At 45.8% G+C, this 19,329-nt stretch overlaps 1 protein-coding gene and 1 long non-coding RNA gene across 3 annotated transcripts in view; one reads left to right on the top strand and one right to left on the bottom strand.

Moving 5' to 3' along the window:
• The first annotated feature begins 410 nt into the window (after positions 1–410).
• LOC147917756 (uncharacterized) overlaps positions 411–19,329 on the top strand; it is a 160,613-nt gene continuing 141,694 nt past the window's right edge. For both annotated transcript variants that reach the window (XR_015548826.1, XR_015548825.1), the window contains exons 1-2: positions 411–530; positions 18,292–18,394. This is a non-coding gene — a long non-coding RNA (uncharacterized LOC147917756). The remainder of the gene's footprint in view (positions 531–18,291; positions 18,395–19,329) is intronic.
• Positions 14,949–19,329, bottom strand: part of TNR (tenascin R) — a 78,832-nt gene continuing 74,451 nt past the window's right edge. Inside the window, exons 20-21 of the mRNA XM_004425011.3 lie at positions 16,025–16,188; positions 14,949–15,087 (exon numbers count right to left, since the gene is read on the bottom strand). Of these exons, the coding sequence (XP_004425068.1) occupies positions 14,968–15,087; positions 16,025–16,188 (284 nt within the window). The 3' untranslated portion in view covers positions 14,949–14,967. The remainder of the gene's footprint in view (positions 15,088–16,024; positions 16,189–19,329) is intronic.

The following is a 19,329-nucleotide window of genomic DNA, read 5'->3' on the forward strand; positions in this document are numbered from 1 at the left end:
GTTGAATGACTCTTTGCTGAGTGAGTGAACAAATGACTGCATGAACAAGGGAACGAATGAGTGAATGAATGCTCTAGGTCAGGAATGCCTGGGTGGTGCAGACGAGAAGCTGCATTGAAGGGCATGGTCTTCCTCTTCGTCCTGCAGGGTTCTCTTTGGCAGCAGGCTATGTGAGGAGGCACTGTCTTGCTTTTGGTGTGCAATATCATGCCTTGATGGGGAAAATGGCAGCAGAGAGGGTCCAGTGCCCCAGCGCATCTGTCACAGTCCATATGACACCACCAGAGTGAAAACAACTGGCTTAATGAATTGCAAATTTGTCTGCGCCCCTGGGTGCAAGGAAGAGCTGAAGACTGAGTGTGAATGTGATCATTTCTGTTCCTCTTCTTTTTATAGATCAGGAGCTCGGACAGGTCAGTGGCTTTGAAGGTGGCTGTGAGCCCTTTGCCCCCTATAGCACCAGACAGAATCAGGGCTGAGAGTGAGAAGCTGTTCTCACAGTCCAGGCCACTGGAGAGTGCTGGGGAAAGGTGAGTGCCCAGCTCCTGGCTCACCCTCCTGGGGTGGGGTAGGGATGGGGGCAGCGCGGGGGCCTTCTCGTTTCTATTGGGGGAAGTTTCAGGTCCATTCCGAGGGGCAGAAATAGACACTCTGTCCTCTGTGGAGCTTCTGTGCAAATTTGAGGGCAAGGCTGAGTTGAGACATGTGGGCGTCCAGAATAATTGTCTTTCCAAATGAATATTCTTCAAGCATTTGTTTCACATTTATGTAGAAGTGGGGCTAAGTCTCTGAGCCCATGTGGGGGAAGGTAGGGGATGGTGCGGGTGGCAGTGCTCAGCCTCTCTGTCCCTTGAGCAGTTCACCTCTGGCCCCAGACACCCCACTCAACAAAACTGAAGCCCACGGCTCCTTAGAAGCCGGGCAGGAGCCCCCTCCCTAGAAGTCATCATCTGTGCTATTGAAGCATGCCTTTTGGGGGGCTAATGCCTGAACCCAGCAGGCCTCAACCACAAGTGTGGTGTCCTGGGAGGAGTTTTGATAAATACGGGAGCTCAGTGAGGAGTCCTCACCCCACACATCAGAAAGAGTGCTATTAAGCATCTCTGTGGTGGCTGCTGAGAGCTCTCTGGTCCTGATTCTACGTCCCAGGGTGGGGTGGGAGTAGGGGAATGGACTGGAACGAGACTGTCCGTAGACTGTAGCTCTGGTGCATACTGGGCTGGCTTTCAACACAGCCTTGTCCTCTTCTTTCTCCTCCAGAACAGTCATCCATGGGGCTGGCCTCAGCTGTGGCTGCTTTATTCCACTCTTGTGTCCTCTGTTCCTTTTCTTTGGCTCCTCATCTCGTCTCCTCCCCCACCCTGGCCCCCTCCTGCTCTCAGGTAGCCGTCAACTAATCCCTGATACAAGTGGATGCTCTGACTTTGCCTGGGCATTTTCTTAGGGCAATAAGTTGCTTTAGGAAACTAGGGTAGTGAAATTTCAGATCATAATACTGCCGGGAAGGTATTGGAGATTTAAGGACGATTTTCAAAATCCTTTAACTTTCACCAAGTTAACGTGCTCCCAGCAGTGATGACACCTACTTCAAAGCATTTTCTGAACATCTTACAGTTTGCCCCTCACAGTAGTCTGTGAAGGAGGAAGGACAGTTACTCTTGTTCCCATTTTAAAGATAAGGACACTAAGCTTCAGAGAGATGACAGGACTTACCTAGGGCATGTCACCAGTAAGTGTCAGAACTGGATTGATCACACGTGTTTTTGACCTCAAGTCCAGCATTCGCTCCTCTGTTCCTCAGATAGTCTCAAAGCACGCTATTTTAGGGATCTATCCTAAATTTTGACATAATTAAAGCTGTTAGTTGAGTCTCTTTCAGAGACATAAGATAGAATTGATTCAATTCCGTTTATACCAATTCTGTATTGAGTTCATACAGAGTGCTGGGCTAAATATCGGAAATAGAAATGGAAAACCCACTCTCTGCCCTCAAGGAGCTCACAGATTAGGAGAATGCTCCTGTCTTTGGTACTTTCCCAATCCCCTCCAGCCCTTTGGAAAAAGAACAAGCTCTTTCCTCTGCCAAACTGGAGGGCTTCAAAGTAGCTTGGTATTGGAAGAGAAATAAATGGTCTGGAAATCTCATAATGGGTTGCAGCCAGACTCTAATGGTAGAGGGACTTTCCGAGCTACCTTAGTGGCTCTTGCTGGAAGAAGATCCTGTGGTGAAAAAGATCATGATGGAGAGCACAGCTCCTTGGGCACCAATGCAAGCCCCAAATTTTCCTCCCTTGCTGTGAGCTCTGTGGCTACACACACCCCTGCAGGAAAGGGACCTCATCAGATTCTCTTGAGAGACTGAACCTGACCTGTCCCATCTGACCAAGAGAAGCAAATGTGAGGGCTGTTGCTGCCAGCCAACATGTTGCATGTTGATCCTCTCCTGATCCCAGATGACCTTCACAATTAACACAACCTTACAGAGATCTACTATGGTTACCGCATTTTCTAAGCACATCTACTATAAGCATAACTATTATAAGTAAGATCTACTATGGTAACTACATTTTCTAAGAACAAAACTAGGCCATGTGGGACAAGCATGGCTGGGATGACAGGAAAGAAAAATCAACATTGTGACTTCTTTGAAAAAGCTGGAGATAAAAATGGCGTCCCTCCTTGCATCTCCCTTCCTGTGTTCTGGAAGAGCTTGTTTGGGAGGGTGAGCTGGGTAAAAGGGTCTGGTGGTAGGTGTGCTTCTCTGCCACGTGCTGAGGCTGCAGTAGACTTCTTTCATGGACAACTATCCATTTTTCCCTTTTGCTCCATTTCTATTCTTCTGACACAGCTGAAGTTTTTCTTGGGTGGGGGTCTAGTTAACCCTTTGCTTTCCCTAACACTACGGAGCAATCTCTTAGGCATGTGGCTCTGATATCCACATTCTCCTGGGGAGAATACTGTCCTTCCTTGTTCAGTTGACCAAAATCCTGGACCTAGGCAGAATTTTGGGACAAAGCCTTCCCTTCATCCTGTCTTTGGTGCCTAACTTACCCTTGCCTTCTTTTTCTTCAGGACATATGAGATTGTGATGTATTTGGGGATTTTAAACAATCAATACCATTTATTATTGCCCATCAGGTGAAGCAACAGAGCCAGAGGTCTAATTTACAACTGACCCCTGATTTGAAACTTAATTGATTCCTGGAGAGCCATGACAAATTGAACCATTGTAAGTCGAGCTCTCATTTTCCATAAGCACCATCTTATAAATTCTACTCCCTACCTGGGGATCTAATCTCATACCATAAAAACACCTAGAGTAATTTCAACAAAATGAAACTAAAATAAAACACAGATATATGCTTTTCGAACATTTATAAACTATATAAAAAGAAATTCAACAGAAAAGCTGTAGCAGGGTTCTATCTGGGGGGCTCTCTTGTCTTTCGGACTGAAATGGACTGGCTGAAGCTTCTTAAAACATTGCTTTGATGAAGTGTGGATTCTTTTTGTGATAAATTTCCCTATAACAGCGGCTTTCAACTGAGAGTGATTTTGCCCCCAAGGGCAAAATTGCATTTGGCAATGATGTCTGGAGATATTTTTGGTTGTTACAACTTGGAGGGGGGTGGTGGTTCTATTGGAATTTGATAGGTAGAAGCCAGGGATGCTGCTAAGTATTCTACAATGCACAGGACAGTTTCCCACAACAAAGAATTATCTGACCAAAATGTCAATAGTACTGCTATATTAAAACCCTGCCCCATAGCAAGCATGGGTATTTCAAACTGAGTTAAAATTCAGGTCATTTCTTTGGGAAAAAAGATGTTGAAAACTAGATTTGTGCCACTGCCTCTCAGAGTCTTTAAATGGTACACGATGGGGTCGGGAGCAGGGTCGGAGGGCAACGGGCTCCACCTTGACTTCTTCATTGACCCCGTGCTCTTCTGTGTCAATAAGTCAGCTGAGCAACCCAGGTTGTCATTGTTGCCAATTGTTTCAATTGTGTGTAGCTTTGGTTGTAAATATAAGTTTTGGTCATTACTCTGTGCATTTTATCTATGGAAAAAAAAGTCACAAAAAGTGAGTGTGGGTCACAAATCATGCCAGGTATTGCCTGAACACAGATATAATTTACACATTCCCTCATAGTTCTCACTGTTTTTCTTGGATCTTTAAATTTCCCATACAGCTAGGATATTGAATTTTCATAATTGCTACTGCATTTCTTGTAATTTATATTTATTTCCTAGAAACCTCTAAACTGTTTATTGTTTGTCGTGAAGAGCAGACCCAAAGCTTTCACATAAGTTGTGAATGAGTGCTTAGCAGCCATCTCTGATCCTGGCAATTCTCATTTAAGGAATTAAAAGACATACCAGAACCTTTTTGAATGCCCTCCTTACCCCCAAATGCCCCCTCCAAGGAAGATTCTATAGTAATCGGTCCTTTGAGAAGGTTCTGTTAGCTTTCTGGATTCAAGGAGCTCCTTGATTGCCACTTTTCTTAGTGTTTGAAGTGTTTGAAATATGTCTGAGTTAAAAAAAAATATTGTCAATATTGAAATGACAACCTTCATCCTAATTAACTGAATTCTTTTACGGTGTATCTCTTTCTAGTTCCTTGTGAACACATAAACAGAAATTTGGAAATTTTACTCTGTTCTATTTTAAAACCTTTGAAGTGAGGGGCTTTATTCACATATGTGTAGAATATCTGGATTGGGGAGTAGGGAGTTTGGTACAAGTGGATGGAAACAGAAAGAGGCAAAAAGAGACTAAATTTCTTCAAGGAGGGACCAGGCCTTTCATCTCCGTACATCCAGAGCCAGCGTTGGGTCTGGTCCATAGTAGGTGCTCATTGAACTTAGAAGGTGAGATGAGGGAAGAGGAACAAGAGACGCAGTTATGTGTGGATTTATGAGTCCAGCGCATGCTCTTTTTATAAGTCCTTGAAAGTCTGGGCAATGGAGTGTGTTGTACATATCACACAAGAGGAGAGAGACAGGACCCACGGACACTTATTCCATGATGATGTCTTCCTGCTGACTGGCAAAGAGGCGGCTGCTGAGGCAAGTGTCCCCAGGGCCACTGGGGTCATTACAGAAGAGAAGACGCTCCTGTGTTTAGGTCGAGTTCTTGGTAATTGCACTGATTACTAATGCTGCTAACATTTCTCTTGCTTAATAATCCACTTTTAATTTTACCCGTGGCAATTCTAAGCTCCCACAACACAGCAATAATTAAATCTGTGTTCAGATGGTTGTAAATGCACCCACAGGTCTTAAGCAATGGGTGAATTATACTCATTTAAAGTTAGAGTTAACATAATGTTTGCATTCAGTTACCTCGGGAATAAATACTAATTACTGAAATTCCTTCAAGTTCCACCATATCCTTTTAGTTTCTGTTTCCCGGATAACACGCAGGATGAGATTCAGGTGATTTTACCTGCACCTTGCAAGGGTCACTCCTCCGGGAACATAATCCTGGGGTCTGGTTTTCTGGGGTGGCTTATTTAAAATAGGACCAGGAAATGTGGCTGTTTTTAAAGGGCCTCTCTTGTCTGATATTCCAGAAATCTGTTTTTTAGGCAATGATGAAGAAAGAGGAAATGAGGCACAGGGAAAGGGCTAAGGAAAATGTCCTGGCCCCTGTTCCTGCAGGGCACCTTCAGTGGGACATTGTCATGTGGCTGGAAGCTGGGATTTTTGTCCCTGTTTCTCACACGGCCCAGGGTTGACAGGAGTCCTGCTGGTGCCTAGAAAAGACTAGGACGAATGAACCTTTTTAAAAAAATTTATTTCCAAGGCTGGGATTTGTCCCTCTGTCTCTCTCTGTCTGCCTTTCTGCGTGGGAACATGGAGCACAGCCTCTCTCTTGGCCATGGGATTTCACAGTGCTCAGCCTGCCCCTGGTCACCTGTGGGGAGCTCTGGCATCACACCCCTCACGGGGCCCCAGGCAGCCAGGCCAACGTGAATGCTCACCGCTCCTGGCCCTGCTCCTACAGGGTGTGCTGTTTCATGCCCTCCCACTCTTAGTCATGCGGTTCCCTCCTCACCTTTCCCCCTCATTAATTCCTATCGTCATGAGACCCAGCCAGGCTGACCTCCCCGGGGTAGTCCTAATGCCCCTGCCCCCTCCCGCAGGGGAAAGAGCTTGTCCAGTTTACGGTGCCCACCGCGCTCTGTTACAGTGATCTCTGTACGTCCTGGCTCCGTGTGCTTGTGGATCTGAACTGGATGAAGTTTCCCTCATAACCCTCCTCTTGGGGCTCTTACCTGGCTGGGTCTTGCCTAATGTTACCTGGGGGTTAGAGTTGATCTTACAAAGTGCACTGGGCCAATTTTCAAGGGAGAGAGAGGGAAAATGTTTTCCCAGGTGACCAAGTCTGAGAGGCAGGTGGTCAGGGGAGCTGGAGACTAGCCGAGGACAGGCAGGCTCAGCAAGTTGGGCCTGTTAAATATTCTCCACCAGTGCCCATAGATGGCACTAGAGCCTCGAAGATCTGGCTACCACTGGGCATCCAGGGTTGAGGGAGGCACACAGTGAATCAGCCTTTTTGGCTGATCAAGGGCTCAAAACCATAGACAAGACCAGTCTGGGTGAGGCTGGGGCCTCCAGCAGAGGCTACCACCCATCAGTGACCTTTTCCGATGGTAAAAGCAAAGGGTGAGATGAAGAATTCAAAGTGGGTGGGAGATAGGAAAGGGAGAAAGAGGGAGAAAGAGGTGAAGAGAGGAGGAGGAGTAGGTGGGCAGCAGGAGGCGGTAGAGATAGAGAGGATATAATGAGACTAGGAGAAGGGAGGGTGAGGGAGGCAGATGGAGCCGCAGGCCATTAGGGATGAGAGCAGCCTACCCAAAAGGGTGATGCAGAGAAGACGTTTTGGTAGAAGTGGTGGGTAAACACTGAGGAGAGGAGGCCCAGAGAAAGCAGGCCAGTCATTGAGAAAGGCGTGCCCCCGTAATTCCCGTAGGACTCGGAAGATGCATATCATTCCTTCAGGATCTTTTATTAATGTATAGAAAATGTGTTTAAAAAAGGAACTATACAGAGGCTAAAAGCAATCAGGACTAAAAATACTAGTTAACAATGGTTAACAAGCGGAGATTCCCTCTTTGAGCTACAGTGCCGTGAAAGGATGGGGAAGTTGGTTTGTCCTCTCTCTTCCTCTGCATGTTTTTATTTTTATTTTAGTTCATTAAAGTGTGCATTGCCTGAGGAGTATGTACTCTATTTTCTTCTTGCTTTTTTCTTCCTTCCAGTCTTTCTTTTAAGTAAATGCTTTTCCAAGCACGTTGTAGCTACAAAGTCAGTAAATTGGTCTTTGTTATTTTTACCTGAAAAGGCTGTTAAAGGTTAAAAGGACAAACTCAAATTCGAAGAGATTGGAGGATTTGGTGTTTATGATTTCTCGGAACAACAATCTAGAGACCACCAGGGTGGGTTTCAGCTGCCTGAGCCCCAGGTAACATCTCCCTGAAAGTCACAGTGACTTGCTTAGGGTACCTGGGAATTCCTATGGGCCTGGAGCATATCTGAGGTTGGAATAATTGGAAGTGTGTGTGTGTGTGAGTGATAGGAAGGAGGAGTCTGTGTTAACAATAACTCATATAGATTCTGAACCTTGAGTCTGTGGGACCGTGGTATGCGTCTAGACTTCATAAAGGGCGTGGGCAGGGACAGGGGGTTGGTAGGGGAACACATTATGGGCTGACATTTTTGCAGAAATCATGGTGTCTGTTGCGTCTAATACATAGGGGTTCCTGCTGCCCAAGCAGCCCCTACATGGGAGAGGACCATAACATGCGGAGTTCTCTTTTGGGGACATCTATTCCTTTATATAGAAATGTTATTCAATTAAGAAAAAGAGATTCATTTCTGGAGTTTGGGCCTGGCAGCTAAAAATACAAGTTACCAAATACCAATTTCCTTCTAAATTCCCCAAAGTGGCAAAGAGAGCTGAGACTGTAGCCAACTGTCCTCTGAGACCCCACCTACTGGGGAGGTGGGACCAGGTAGGGAGAGGAGAAATGAAACAGGGAATAAATAAAATTAATTTGTCTCCTTCCTTCTTCTAGTCTTCTTCCTCAAAAATTTCCACTGACGGATCCCTGCAGGGGACCGTGAAGATCTTTGTCCCCGTGAGAGCCTGGGAAGAGGGAGCCCAAGTCAGTCTGCAGCCTGCTGATTCAGCCTAAAAATTCATGGGATTTCTGCATTTGACATCATCTCTATTGGTTTGAATTGATTAATAGTATAACCCTGTTCCTCCCAAATTCAGGAGTAAAACTGACAGTCCGGGAATATGTGCCACGCCACGTTTATTCTGTGGCTTCCCCCTCCTCAATCCTGGCTACATTGCCTGCCCTGCTTTGAGAAGAATGACTCTGGAATATCCCACTCTTCTACTGTTGGGTGAGAAAGAAGCTGCTGTATTCCCAAAGGAGCGGAGTGGGGGAAATGGTGTCTGTGTTCTGGTCTTTATCTTCCCCTCCTAACCTGCTATGGACCCTTTCCTTCACCTCCCAAATTTAAGAAAAAAGAAAGGAAAGAGCTGCCAGGATGTTTCTTACTCCTGACGATAAGGTTGAAGATCCCCTGGAATACCTCGCAAAAACAATGCAAGAACTCCCTTTCTTAAAAGGCAGAGAGGACAGAGGAAGTGCCATCAGAAGCCCCCTCGGGAGAACATTAGTGAAATCCAAGATGGTGGCCACTTGGCTAAATAAATTTAAAGGGCAGCAGCCTCATGAAGCAGAGAAAGCAAGGGCTTTAGAATTAGAGAAAGAGCTTCCCATTATGGCTTTACTTAGTAGCTGTGTGACTTTGGACATGTTACTTAACCTTTCTGTGCTTCCATTCCCTCATCTGTAAAATGTTTAAACTTGAGTCAGGGTTGTGGTGTGGATTTAACAAAGTAGCATATGGAAAGCTCCTAGTATAGTATCTGGAAAATAGTAGGTGTGCAATAAATACCATTTCTCTTAGTCTTCGCTTGGGGAGAGAAAAATTAAAAAGCCTATGCCAGATCTGATCTCAGCTCTGTTACTAATTAGCTGTGTGAACTTGGGCAAGTTGCCTGTCCTTTCTGGGCCTGAGTTTCCTGGAGTATGAAATAAGAGGTCTGGGGTTAGATGATTTCCAGAGTCCCCTCCATCTCTGAAGGTGTGTTGGCCTTTTGGAGGCAGTGTTGAACATATTAGTGTTCAATGACAAGATGTTAAAAAGCAACACGTGGTCTCCCTGGGGGCTGTTGAACCAGTGACGGGAAGAAAACAATAGTTCTCATCCACGCCTTTACCTCCTGGCCATGCACCTGGACCTAAACCCTTTCTTGTGGCTTAGGTGTTCCAGGCCTCCAGGGATGCTTGCACTGCCTCCCCTGAGCGCATGGTGCCAATGAGCCAATGCCAGTACCTGAGATTGTTGATCCAGCGAGACTGAAAGAGTTAAATGTTTCTGAACTGGAAATTCAGCATCAGCCCAGCCTCACAGCCCAGACAATGAGGGGCTGTTTTATTAAGTTAACAGAGGGGCAGAGTTTGTTTGAGGAACAAGAGCTGTGCTATTTGCGTGCTCTTCAGTAGCCTTATTAAGCTTGGGGAAGGAGGGAGGATTTCCGGTTTGGAGAAAATGCAATGCCGTCCAAAGACCGTGAGGTTTGCCAAGGACATTTGGACAATGAAGTGTTGCAGGTGCAATGAAGTCATGCTTCAGGCAAGGAGTGACCTTGAAAAATTAATCAGAAATGCTGGAGATGACAAGTCAGGCTTGTGACTGCTTGTGAAGAAAAAGTGAGGTCCAGGCAGGACTGGCTGAGCAAGCACAGAAAGCCCTGCGGCTTCTTTTCTGTGACAGGCCTCTGGTGCCTTAGTTTCTCCTCAGGTGATGTAGGTGAACTGACAGGAGCTCTGGTGGGAGTTTGGGGGCCAGAACTCAAGGAACTAATGTGATCTCTTTCCCCTGGCCCCTCACTGGTCTCTGCATTTTTACTCTGGCGCCATCTGTAGAAGCCTTGCTTTTAGTCTCCAATGATCCATTGGCTTCTTTTTTATGTTATTTCATATTTTATATTTTATTTTTTCTTCTTCCCAGCTGTTTCTCAAAGCTTGAAGAATACAGAACAGACATAAGCGAATCCAGTGTGGATACAATTAGGATGAACCAGAGCCCTTCTTTCCAACTGGACCTGAAGCTACACCAACACACCCTCGCAAAGTATACTAGAGTCTTTTCCCTACTTGCTTTTGGAGGTTTTCATTTGGTCCGTGAGTTCTCTTTGGCCTGCTCATGCCAAAATGCTCTGGTATTGCTGAGGGAGACCTTATCACATCCATGCAGGGTTGGTTTATGGAAGAAACAAAGGTTTAGGGAAGCATTTAGTCAAAGATCTTGAGGATCTTGGCCAAAGGACCCTGATGTACAGCCAGAGAGAGGCTATAGGCAAAATCCTGAAGCCAGCCCTGTGACTCATCTTCCCTCAGAGCATAGAACCTCTCTGTCATTGTGACCTGGAGGAAAAGGGACCACCCAGGGAGGTTAGGCAGAGCCGAGTCAGCAGCTTCTGGTATCTGGAGCTTTGTGCAAGAGGCAGACTCCCAAACGTTACAGATTCCCCCAGGCCTCTGAGGTCCCAAAGCCCCCTTCTTGTAGCCTTGGCAAGTTTGAGGCAAGTGCAAGCAAATTGCCCCACCCTCTGCGAAATTATTGAAACTGAACTGAAGTGTGAATCTTTCCAAGCTTCTTTATCAAAGTTTTAAGAGTGGATAGTGAGATGCAAGTAGAGTGCCCCCTTTGGAGAGAAAGAAATGGAAGTAAGGAATTAGGTTGAAGAGCAGTCTGGTAATAAGAAAGTAAGCCGTAGAAAAGCATATATCCTGAGTAAGCGGCTCCACCTTTCCTGAAATTCTGAGATGAAGTTAAAAAAAAAGGAAAAATGTTTTCATGCCTCAGGAGTATTTGCAAATCTGGGTCACCAGCTAGTCCATTTCAACCCCTTCAGCTTGGTGCATCCACTGTTCTCACAGGTTCCAGAGGACAAGGAGGAACTCATAAGCCCTTTCTTAACTGATGCTTTTAAAAGGGCTCTTTGAAAAGATTCCATAATGACTTTTTGTCCCATAATCTACAGCTCTGTTCTGGGCCTGGATTTTAAAAGTCTAATGTGATTAGGATTGTTTGGTTTGTCATTGGCCTTACTGGCAACCTTGGTTCTTCAGGTTTGTCTTTGAAACAACAGTTTCAGTGTGCGGGGAGCTGGTTGGTTCCCAGGTGGAAGGGAACAGAGTATGAGGTGTCTTACCAGTTTATGACTAGTGGAGTGGAGGAGCTGGTAGGTGAAGGGTAGGGTGGATTTAACTATAGTCATTACAGTCATGTGCTGCAGAAGGACGTTTTGGTCAATGACAGACTTCACACATGTCGGTAGTCCCATAAGAGTAGTACCCCACAGCCTAGTTGTGGAGTAGGCTATACCATCTAGGTTTGTGTAAGGACACTCTATGATGTTCACACAATGACAAAATTGCCTAACGATGCATTTCTCAGAATGCATCCCCCTCATTAAGCGACACGTGACTGTATTTATGGAAGTTTGCTCTGCATTCTCTTGCTGCCATTTTTGTTGTTGTTCTTTTACGAATCAATCTCCTGTGCAAATCAGTTGGCCAATTTTCCTGGGTCCTGGTTTGGTATGAGTTCTCCTGGAAACCTGGAGGGACTTGCTGTCCTCAACCCCATGATCAGGAGGTGGCTGGGGTCTGTGATCGCCACCTCGTGGTCACACTTAGAAAGTCTCCCTCCTCCAGTGAAATCTGGTCTAAAGGCCAGCAGTTTTCCACAGATTTGCTGTCTCTCCAGCCCGCCCTTTACATCCACCCCCTCACCTTCCAGAAATAACCCTGGAGAATGTGAGTTTACTGTGTTGGAAACTATCTTTATCTGATGGGGAAATGCAAAAAGAAAAAACTGTCTGGATCTTGGGTCTAGGCAGTCGGTCTAGTGCAATCAGGGATAGAGTGCTTTTGTTTTTGTAAGTACATATCCTGATGTGTCTGCAGTTAAACTGTCTCGGAGCAGGGTTCACTTCTATTTCTTTTGAGTCCCTTGAGGGAAACTTTGGTGTGCTCAGGGTGAGTGCTTTGTGAGTAGTGCTTACTGGATCCACCCGTGGGAAGAGCCCATGTGCTTGGAGGAACAGGATAAGCAGGAATCAGTGAGTCAAGTTACAAAACTTTGAGTCAAGTTGACCATGGGCCTTGGGGAGATAATGAGCACAGTGTCTCTTAAACGTGGTGAAAGCTTGTGAGAAAATCACTGTATTTAATAAAAAGAATGTATAAATCTTTTTATAGAAGGTTGGGTGTGCTCATCTTTGAAGTCCCTTTCTTGCTTTAAAATTCTTTAAAATGAATCTAGACAATGCTGCTGAAACTATTTATAAAAATGTTCCATAGAGTAAAATGGTTCCAATAAAAGGCAGGTTTTGGTTTCCACTGATGTTTTTTGGCTTTCACCTGAACTGACGACACAAGGACTCACAATCTTTTCCCATTTCAGTTCCCTTGATGAGGTGGGCTGTACTGGCACCACCCAGGTCCTCGGGCTCTGCTGTTATGGACAAAATGAGTTCAGCCTCTTACTTGGCGGAATCTTTTTTGCAATGTTTTCTCCTCTGTGTGTGTGTTTTACTTATGACTTCTAAATCAGTCTTCCTTCCTTCCTTCCTTTCTTCTTTCCTCCCTCCCTCCCTCCCGCCGTCCCTCCCTCCCTCCCTTCCTTCCTTCTTCCATTCAAGTAAAGCAAGGATTCTGGTGAATTTTCATTAGTTAGTTGTGCTCTCTCACCAATGCCAATTTCTATGCAGATTTTCAGATCAGAGACCAGCATTACTGACTGTCAACACTGAAAGGGAAGTTAGAAGCCATTGCAATCTAAGCTTTCATTCAATACGTGAGGAAACTGAGGCCCAGAGAGGTGAAGAGACCTCCCTGATGTCATATAGGCAACAAAATGGCAGCAGTGGGCCTACAGCTCAGCCCCCAAGTTCCTCATTCAGTTGCTTCCTACTGTTCAGTGGTGTCCCACTCTCTAGCTGAATATTACTTAATTTACAGGTTTCTTGAAAGGATTGTTCCTGTTTCTTTCTCTTTCTCCTAGTTTTCTTAAAGCCCACGGTGAATTGAGAAGTAAAAACATCACCTCCATTTTTTAGCACCGGGTTTGTCAGTCACACCCACACCACAGCAGTGAACAAGGGCTTGGAGGCCTGCTGAAGGGAGAGTGGCTGCAGGAAGTGGCAGCTGACTTCATCCTCATCACTTCAGAAGTGTGGTCATCCACCCAAGGGACCGTCCCTTCCTGGTCCTCAGAGCTTGGTTAGATTGTGGATGTTTCCATTAGAAAGTTGCCTGCTCACAGGCTGATCCAGTAATTGGTTGGGAAAAGTACAAGATGCTCCAGTTCGACTAAACATGGGCATTATAGAAAAGGAGAGGAAAGGGAGAAGGCAGCAGGGGGAAATGGGCACGGATTCGGCAGATGCTGTAGGACAGCTGCAGCCAACATGATTTGGAGAAGTTGAAGGATCACGGCTTCTAGAACCTCCGGCTCTCTTGGGCTTAAAAATCAAATCATGCTAGTGAAGACAGCACATCTCATAAGACGGAGGTAGGCCCACAGTCTGCCCCTCTTCACCTCTGGATTTCTAAATGTAATTTCCTCTGGCATTTTTCATTTTTCCTCTCAAAGGCGGAATAACAAAAGAAGGTAGAGAAAGGCTTCTCATGATCTCACCTCATTAAGGAGGTCATTCCTGTTTCCCAGAGAACGAAAAAAGAGAAGAACCCCCAACCAAAACCCCCAAATTCTGCCTCTTCCCAGGGAATATCAGTCGGGATATTGGCTGGCTGGTCATATAACTTCTCCTTCTGACTCTTATTACACTGCCCACACTAAAGAGAGCCTGGCTGAGACAGAAATGAGAACTTCAGTTTGCAATTCAGAAAAAAAAATCCAGAAATAGAGAAAATGGAGCTAGGTAAGATCTGTGTTCCCCACGGGACCTGTCATCTCAATGGCAGGTGCCCTGATTTCCACTTCTTCTGTCCTTTCCTTAATGCCTGACCCCAACGTGCTAAAACTCACAACCATCTCCCCTTCCCACTCCCAAAGAAAGTTGCTCTCTGACCTGAGGGAGGGGGCAGTGATTTATGACCCATAGGGACACAGCCACCGTGCAGCTCAGGGCCAGGCATGGGCAACGGATGCCTCAGGAACTAGAGTTCAAGCAGAGGTTGGGCTTGTGGGGCCATGGGGGTCTCAGGGTAGGATGCAAGTAGGCACAGGATCGATTGGGGCTGGAAAGGAGGCCAGAACTCTCAAAAGGTAACAGAGGACACTCAGCTGGTAAGAGTAAGAGTGTCAGAAGATGAGAATCTTTGGCCCATTTAAGAGGACTTGGCTTGTCGGGACAGAGTGAAGTTAATGTGTTTTCTCTTAAGGGGAGTTGTTTGCAAAGCTCTCTTGCTGAGGTTTCTTCTCTGGGCCAGTGTGAGAACCTGGCCATCAAAGGCAGTGACTAGGCATGAACATCCGGATGTAGGGCATCTCAGAAGGAGGGCAAGGAAAGAAGGCACGTGCCTGTCACCATGACAGTCTGACTCCAGGACTTGCCTTTGAATTGATCTTTTAAGAAGGCTTCCCACTTTTCCTCCTTGGTGGGAAAAGAGGGGAAGGTTAAGGATGACTGGGCAGGGGGAGAATGGAGACTGAGGGTCAGGCCCAGGGGCAGCAGAAACCATGAGCGGCTGAACCTCAACTGATTCCTGCTACATCCTTCTTCCTTTAAACACTCTTAATATGTTGCAAAGCACGTTACTATTACCCCCCACCCTTTGCTTCATATTATAAAATACAAACAAATGACAGAAAAGGTCAGTTGGCTCGCAGCCTCCCACTACTCAGAACTGCAAGGACCGCCGTTTCCTCCCCGCCGTGAGACGGTGGTTGTAGGGGCGCATCTTCATTTCCACAAAGGGGATGGAGAACTCGTGGCCTTTCCAATGGTACCAGTTGATCCCCTTGGAAAGAGAAAGAAAAGCACATCAGATCACCCCGCCCCCTCAACAGAACCCCCAGCTTGAAAAGAAGGGGAATGATGGGAGTGGGGGGTCCAAGGTATGGATTTGGCCATTTTCCATTAACATGAAGCTTATGGCCAAGTTGCCAACAAGGTCAAAAGAAGAGAGTCTCTTGCCAGCTTTTCTTTTTAAACGTGCCCATGGCCTGGGTCTTTATTGGGAATGTGTTGCAGGTCGTTCCTTATTGCCAGCTTTAGGTTTCTGGCTTTTGGGATTTGCATGCACCAGTAACCAGTGTTGAATTTCAAAATCCCAACAGTGTAGAAGCATTCTAAAAAGAGTAACTGTTTGCTCACTCCTGATAGGAGAGTCAGGTGGTTTCCACCTATGTTGACTAACCATCTTGGTTTACCCAAGACTAAGGGGTTCCCTGGCTGCTGGCCTTTCAGTGCTAAAACTGGGAAAGTCTCAGTTGGTCCAGTTGGTCAGCCTATCACCCAGCCCAGCCTATGGACTTATAGTCTCTTAGAGGAAAGATAGCCCAGTTTACACTGGTATTTCTGATCTCTCCCTTCCTAGGTCACTTCTTAGGATGAAGCTGAGCCAGTGAAGCTGTCCCTGGAATTGATAAGCTCTTCATGGGATCTTCTAGATGAGGAAATGAAATGGAACTTGACTGGTTGTCAAGGGCTTCTCAGGGGGAGTTCTAGCTCTTGAGACTAGATGCTTTCCTTTTCTTCCTCTGGCTTCTACTCAGTCCTGCCCTATCCCAGTGTCTGCATTACTTTCATCTTCATGCTAGTCCTTTCTCGAGACTCTGAGTATTTCTTTTTAAAAGGGAAATGTAAGATCCACATGTGCATTTAAAACATAAACCTAAGGGACTGTGGCTTCCACAGCTCTGGGTCACTCATAACAGTGGCAGAACTTCACCTACCTGACTGTGCCTGGACTCCCCATATTTTCCATTGAGGTTGGTCCGGTGGCAGTTCTTATACCACCAAGCCCCCTTGTATGACATGGCGCAGTTGGTAACTGCAACATCATTGTCTCTGTCCTCTGTGGAGAAAGGGCGTCCTTGATGGTAGCTGAGGGAGTCCCCTGGAAAAAAGACACATTTGTGAGGCTGTTCAATTTGTCACTCTTTTGTCAGGGTTTTCTGGACATTTGACCCCCTCCCAACAAACCTGGCCTCCGCTTAAGTGATCTTCCACTTACCTCTCCCATTTCTACCCGGTTCATCAGCCAGGCTACGCTAAACTCTTACTCCACCTTACCCCTGGGTTCAACTACTTCCATGCTTCTCTCTCTAATTCATTTCCTCACTCCTCTGACTTCTGCTCAGAACTCTGTCCACTCAGCTCCACCTCACCACCCCTGTGTGTTTCCTCCAGGCCTGCACTGGGACACAGACATTCATGGTTCTTTTGTCTCTAGAGGAGATAGTGATGAGCCATGGTGACCTGGGCCAATCTGGGTCACCACCATGCAGCCTGGCTTTCTCCATGGCTCATCATGCCTGGTCAGCCCACACTCAAAACCCCACATTTAGCACTTGGTGCCACATGTGAAGAGAAACATCAGAAAACAAGAGTTCCTGTTCATAGGAAACAGGATAATGAAAAAAATCCTAATGGTGTCAGAGGAGAAGTGGTTGGGAAAACCGGCGCTGTATCCTGGGGAAGAGCAGGCTTGAAGGGGAGACCAAGTTCATGATCATTGTCTCCAAATATCTCATGGGCTATTGAGTAAAAAAAAAAAAAAAAAATTAAGTGAACTCTTTGGGGAAGTATGAGGATCAGTAGGTGGAAACATGTAAGGAGGCATATTTTGGCTAAATGTATGAGGAGAAATCACCTAAATATTAGAGCTGTTCACAAATGGGATAGACTGCTGGAGATGTGGTGAGATCTCTACTCTCAGAGGCAAACAGAGGCTGGGTGTTCTTTTGTTGGAATGTTGTGCTGGGGACTCATACGAATTGAGTATTTGAGGTGAGGGATCAGACTGTAATTAATTTATAACTATTAGCCACTCTTTTGGCAGGATTTGTGCTTAGAGACGCTGTGAAGGGGCTCATGCTTTTGAGTGAAGGTTATCTTAGATGCTTCTGAGGGTGCTTTAAGTTAGGAGAGACCATAGTTCTGATTCCGTGGCTTCCAAGTCCACACTTGTAGTGGCCACTCAATGCCTTCAATGCTTCCCACCACAAGTGAACTCTTGGGGGATGATCTTTATTTTATGGGGAAGGCTGATCCCCTCGGGCCAGTTGGGTCCCTAACTCAACATGTCATTGTCTCTATCACATCATTTTCATCTTCCCTTCCTAGTCTCCAATGAATCAGGTTTTGTGTCCATCTAGAGCTAATCTCACCACCTGCAACGGATTCTTTTCCTTCTCCTCCAGGTCCTAGAGAAGGCAGAAAATATTTCTTATTTTTTCTTTTTTTTTAATACTTTTTTTTAGCATTTTCACCTCCTCCTGTCCTAAGTCATACTTATATCCTTTATCTTAAAAATTCTTGAATTAACCGTACTATCTAGTGACCCTTTCTTTACCATCAATTCCTTGACTATGTTGTCTCTACCCACATTCCTATCTTCTCCTCTCCTGCTTATCCCTCTGTAGTATAGAATTTGCCCTTATTAGTCTCCTGGAACAACTCTCTCCAGCTTCCATTCTGATGTGGCCTGTGTTGTCTCAGGTTTGATCCCAATGTTGGTCTTTATCTCCTCTCAAAACCTGGCTCCCTGTCCCATTTCTGCTTCATATATCCACATCACATATTCAGTACATTATCTAAGTCTTCATTTTTCTCTCTCAAACCCCTGTTCAGATTTATACCTTTCTCTTAATTCCTGACATTAGACAAGGCTCCTATTATCTCCTACCAGGATTAATGCAGCAGCTCCAGCTGGTCTCTGTTCTTCACTCAGATTTACTTTATCCCACTTATGGCTGCCAAATGGATCTTCCTACAACCCCACCTCCATTATGCTACTCAGGACCCACCATGGCTCCCACCGCCCACCATATTAAGACTGAACTCCTCTCGGTTTTAAGGCCCTTTGGGATCTGGCTCCATCCTACTCCATCAGTCTTCTTTCTATTTATTCTGAGCTCACACCCTGCCCTGGGCAGCCAGGCCCTTCATGCCTTCCCTCCCTCTACAGTAACTGCTCCTTCTGTGACTCCTCTTCTAGGGTTTGCCTTCCTTTGATTGGATCCCAGTCAAATGCTGCTGGCTTCATGAAGCCTTCTTCAACCACTCGGACTCTCCTTCTCTGAACGCCCATTAAACTGGATGTGAGTACCATTTCTTTTGTGGTGAGTTACTTCCTAATTGTTTCTTTTCTTTAAATAGATGTTTAGTTCTTACAGAGGCTATGTCTTATGCTTCAAGTCCCCACAGTTTGCACAAAGAACTTTTAGGAGTTGCTCAACAACCTCTTATTGATAACTTGATTTGGGATTTTCAGTTCTAATCCAACAAGAGTCCTAGTTAGAGATTTGGATTTCTGGAGCCTTGAAAATGGGGACAGGAGAAGGGGCTGAACTTGGATTGGAGGCCATGGGATGGGGATGGATTGTTGCCAGCAGGGCCAGTAAAAATGAGAAACAACTAAAAACAAAGGCCCAGAGAATTGGGCAATAGTAAATGCCAGAAAGAGAGAATGGGCTCTTCCTCCCTGGAGACCTTCCAGTCTAGAAAGAACAACCATTGTGTGGAGTTAGCTAGAGAAGGGGGCAGCCTACATACACCCAGGTTTTCATCTTTTGAGGAAGTTGAACCACATGTTTGAGGTGAGAGGTCAGACTGCAATTAATTTATGATGATTGGCCAAATTGTTGGCGGGGTTTGCTTCTGAGACATGAGTGTAGAACACAGGCAGTCCAGCAGTACTGACCTCTGTGGGGCTGGGTAGCGGAGATAGAGCTGCAAATAGGCAGCAGTGGCTGGGCCCAAAGTAGACAGAAAAAAGCATCGGCCTGGAGCAGGTGAAGAGGAAGGTGGGATACGTGAGGGAGTGGGAGGGCCTGCTCCTCTTTCCATGGGAGAAATAAGAGATGCTTTTGTTTAATTTTGTTTAATACCCTCCATTTCAATGGCTATTTTATTCCCAAAGTGTGTCAATTACACCTTGTGTTGGGGGCACTTCGAGCTGGTCTGATTGCCATTGGGAATAACATCTAATATGAACAATAACAAAGGAAAGCGTCTCTTCCCTTCGGAGTAGCAA

This window comes from Ceratotherium simum, chromosome 2, assembly GCF_057802395.1.
Source record: "Ceratotherium simum simum isolate JZ-2026a chromosome 2, ASM5780239v1, whole genome shotgun sequence".
NCBI lineage: Eukaryota > Metazoa > Chordata > Mammalia > Perissodactyla > Rhinocerotidae > Ceratotherium > Ceratotherium simum.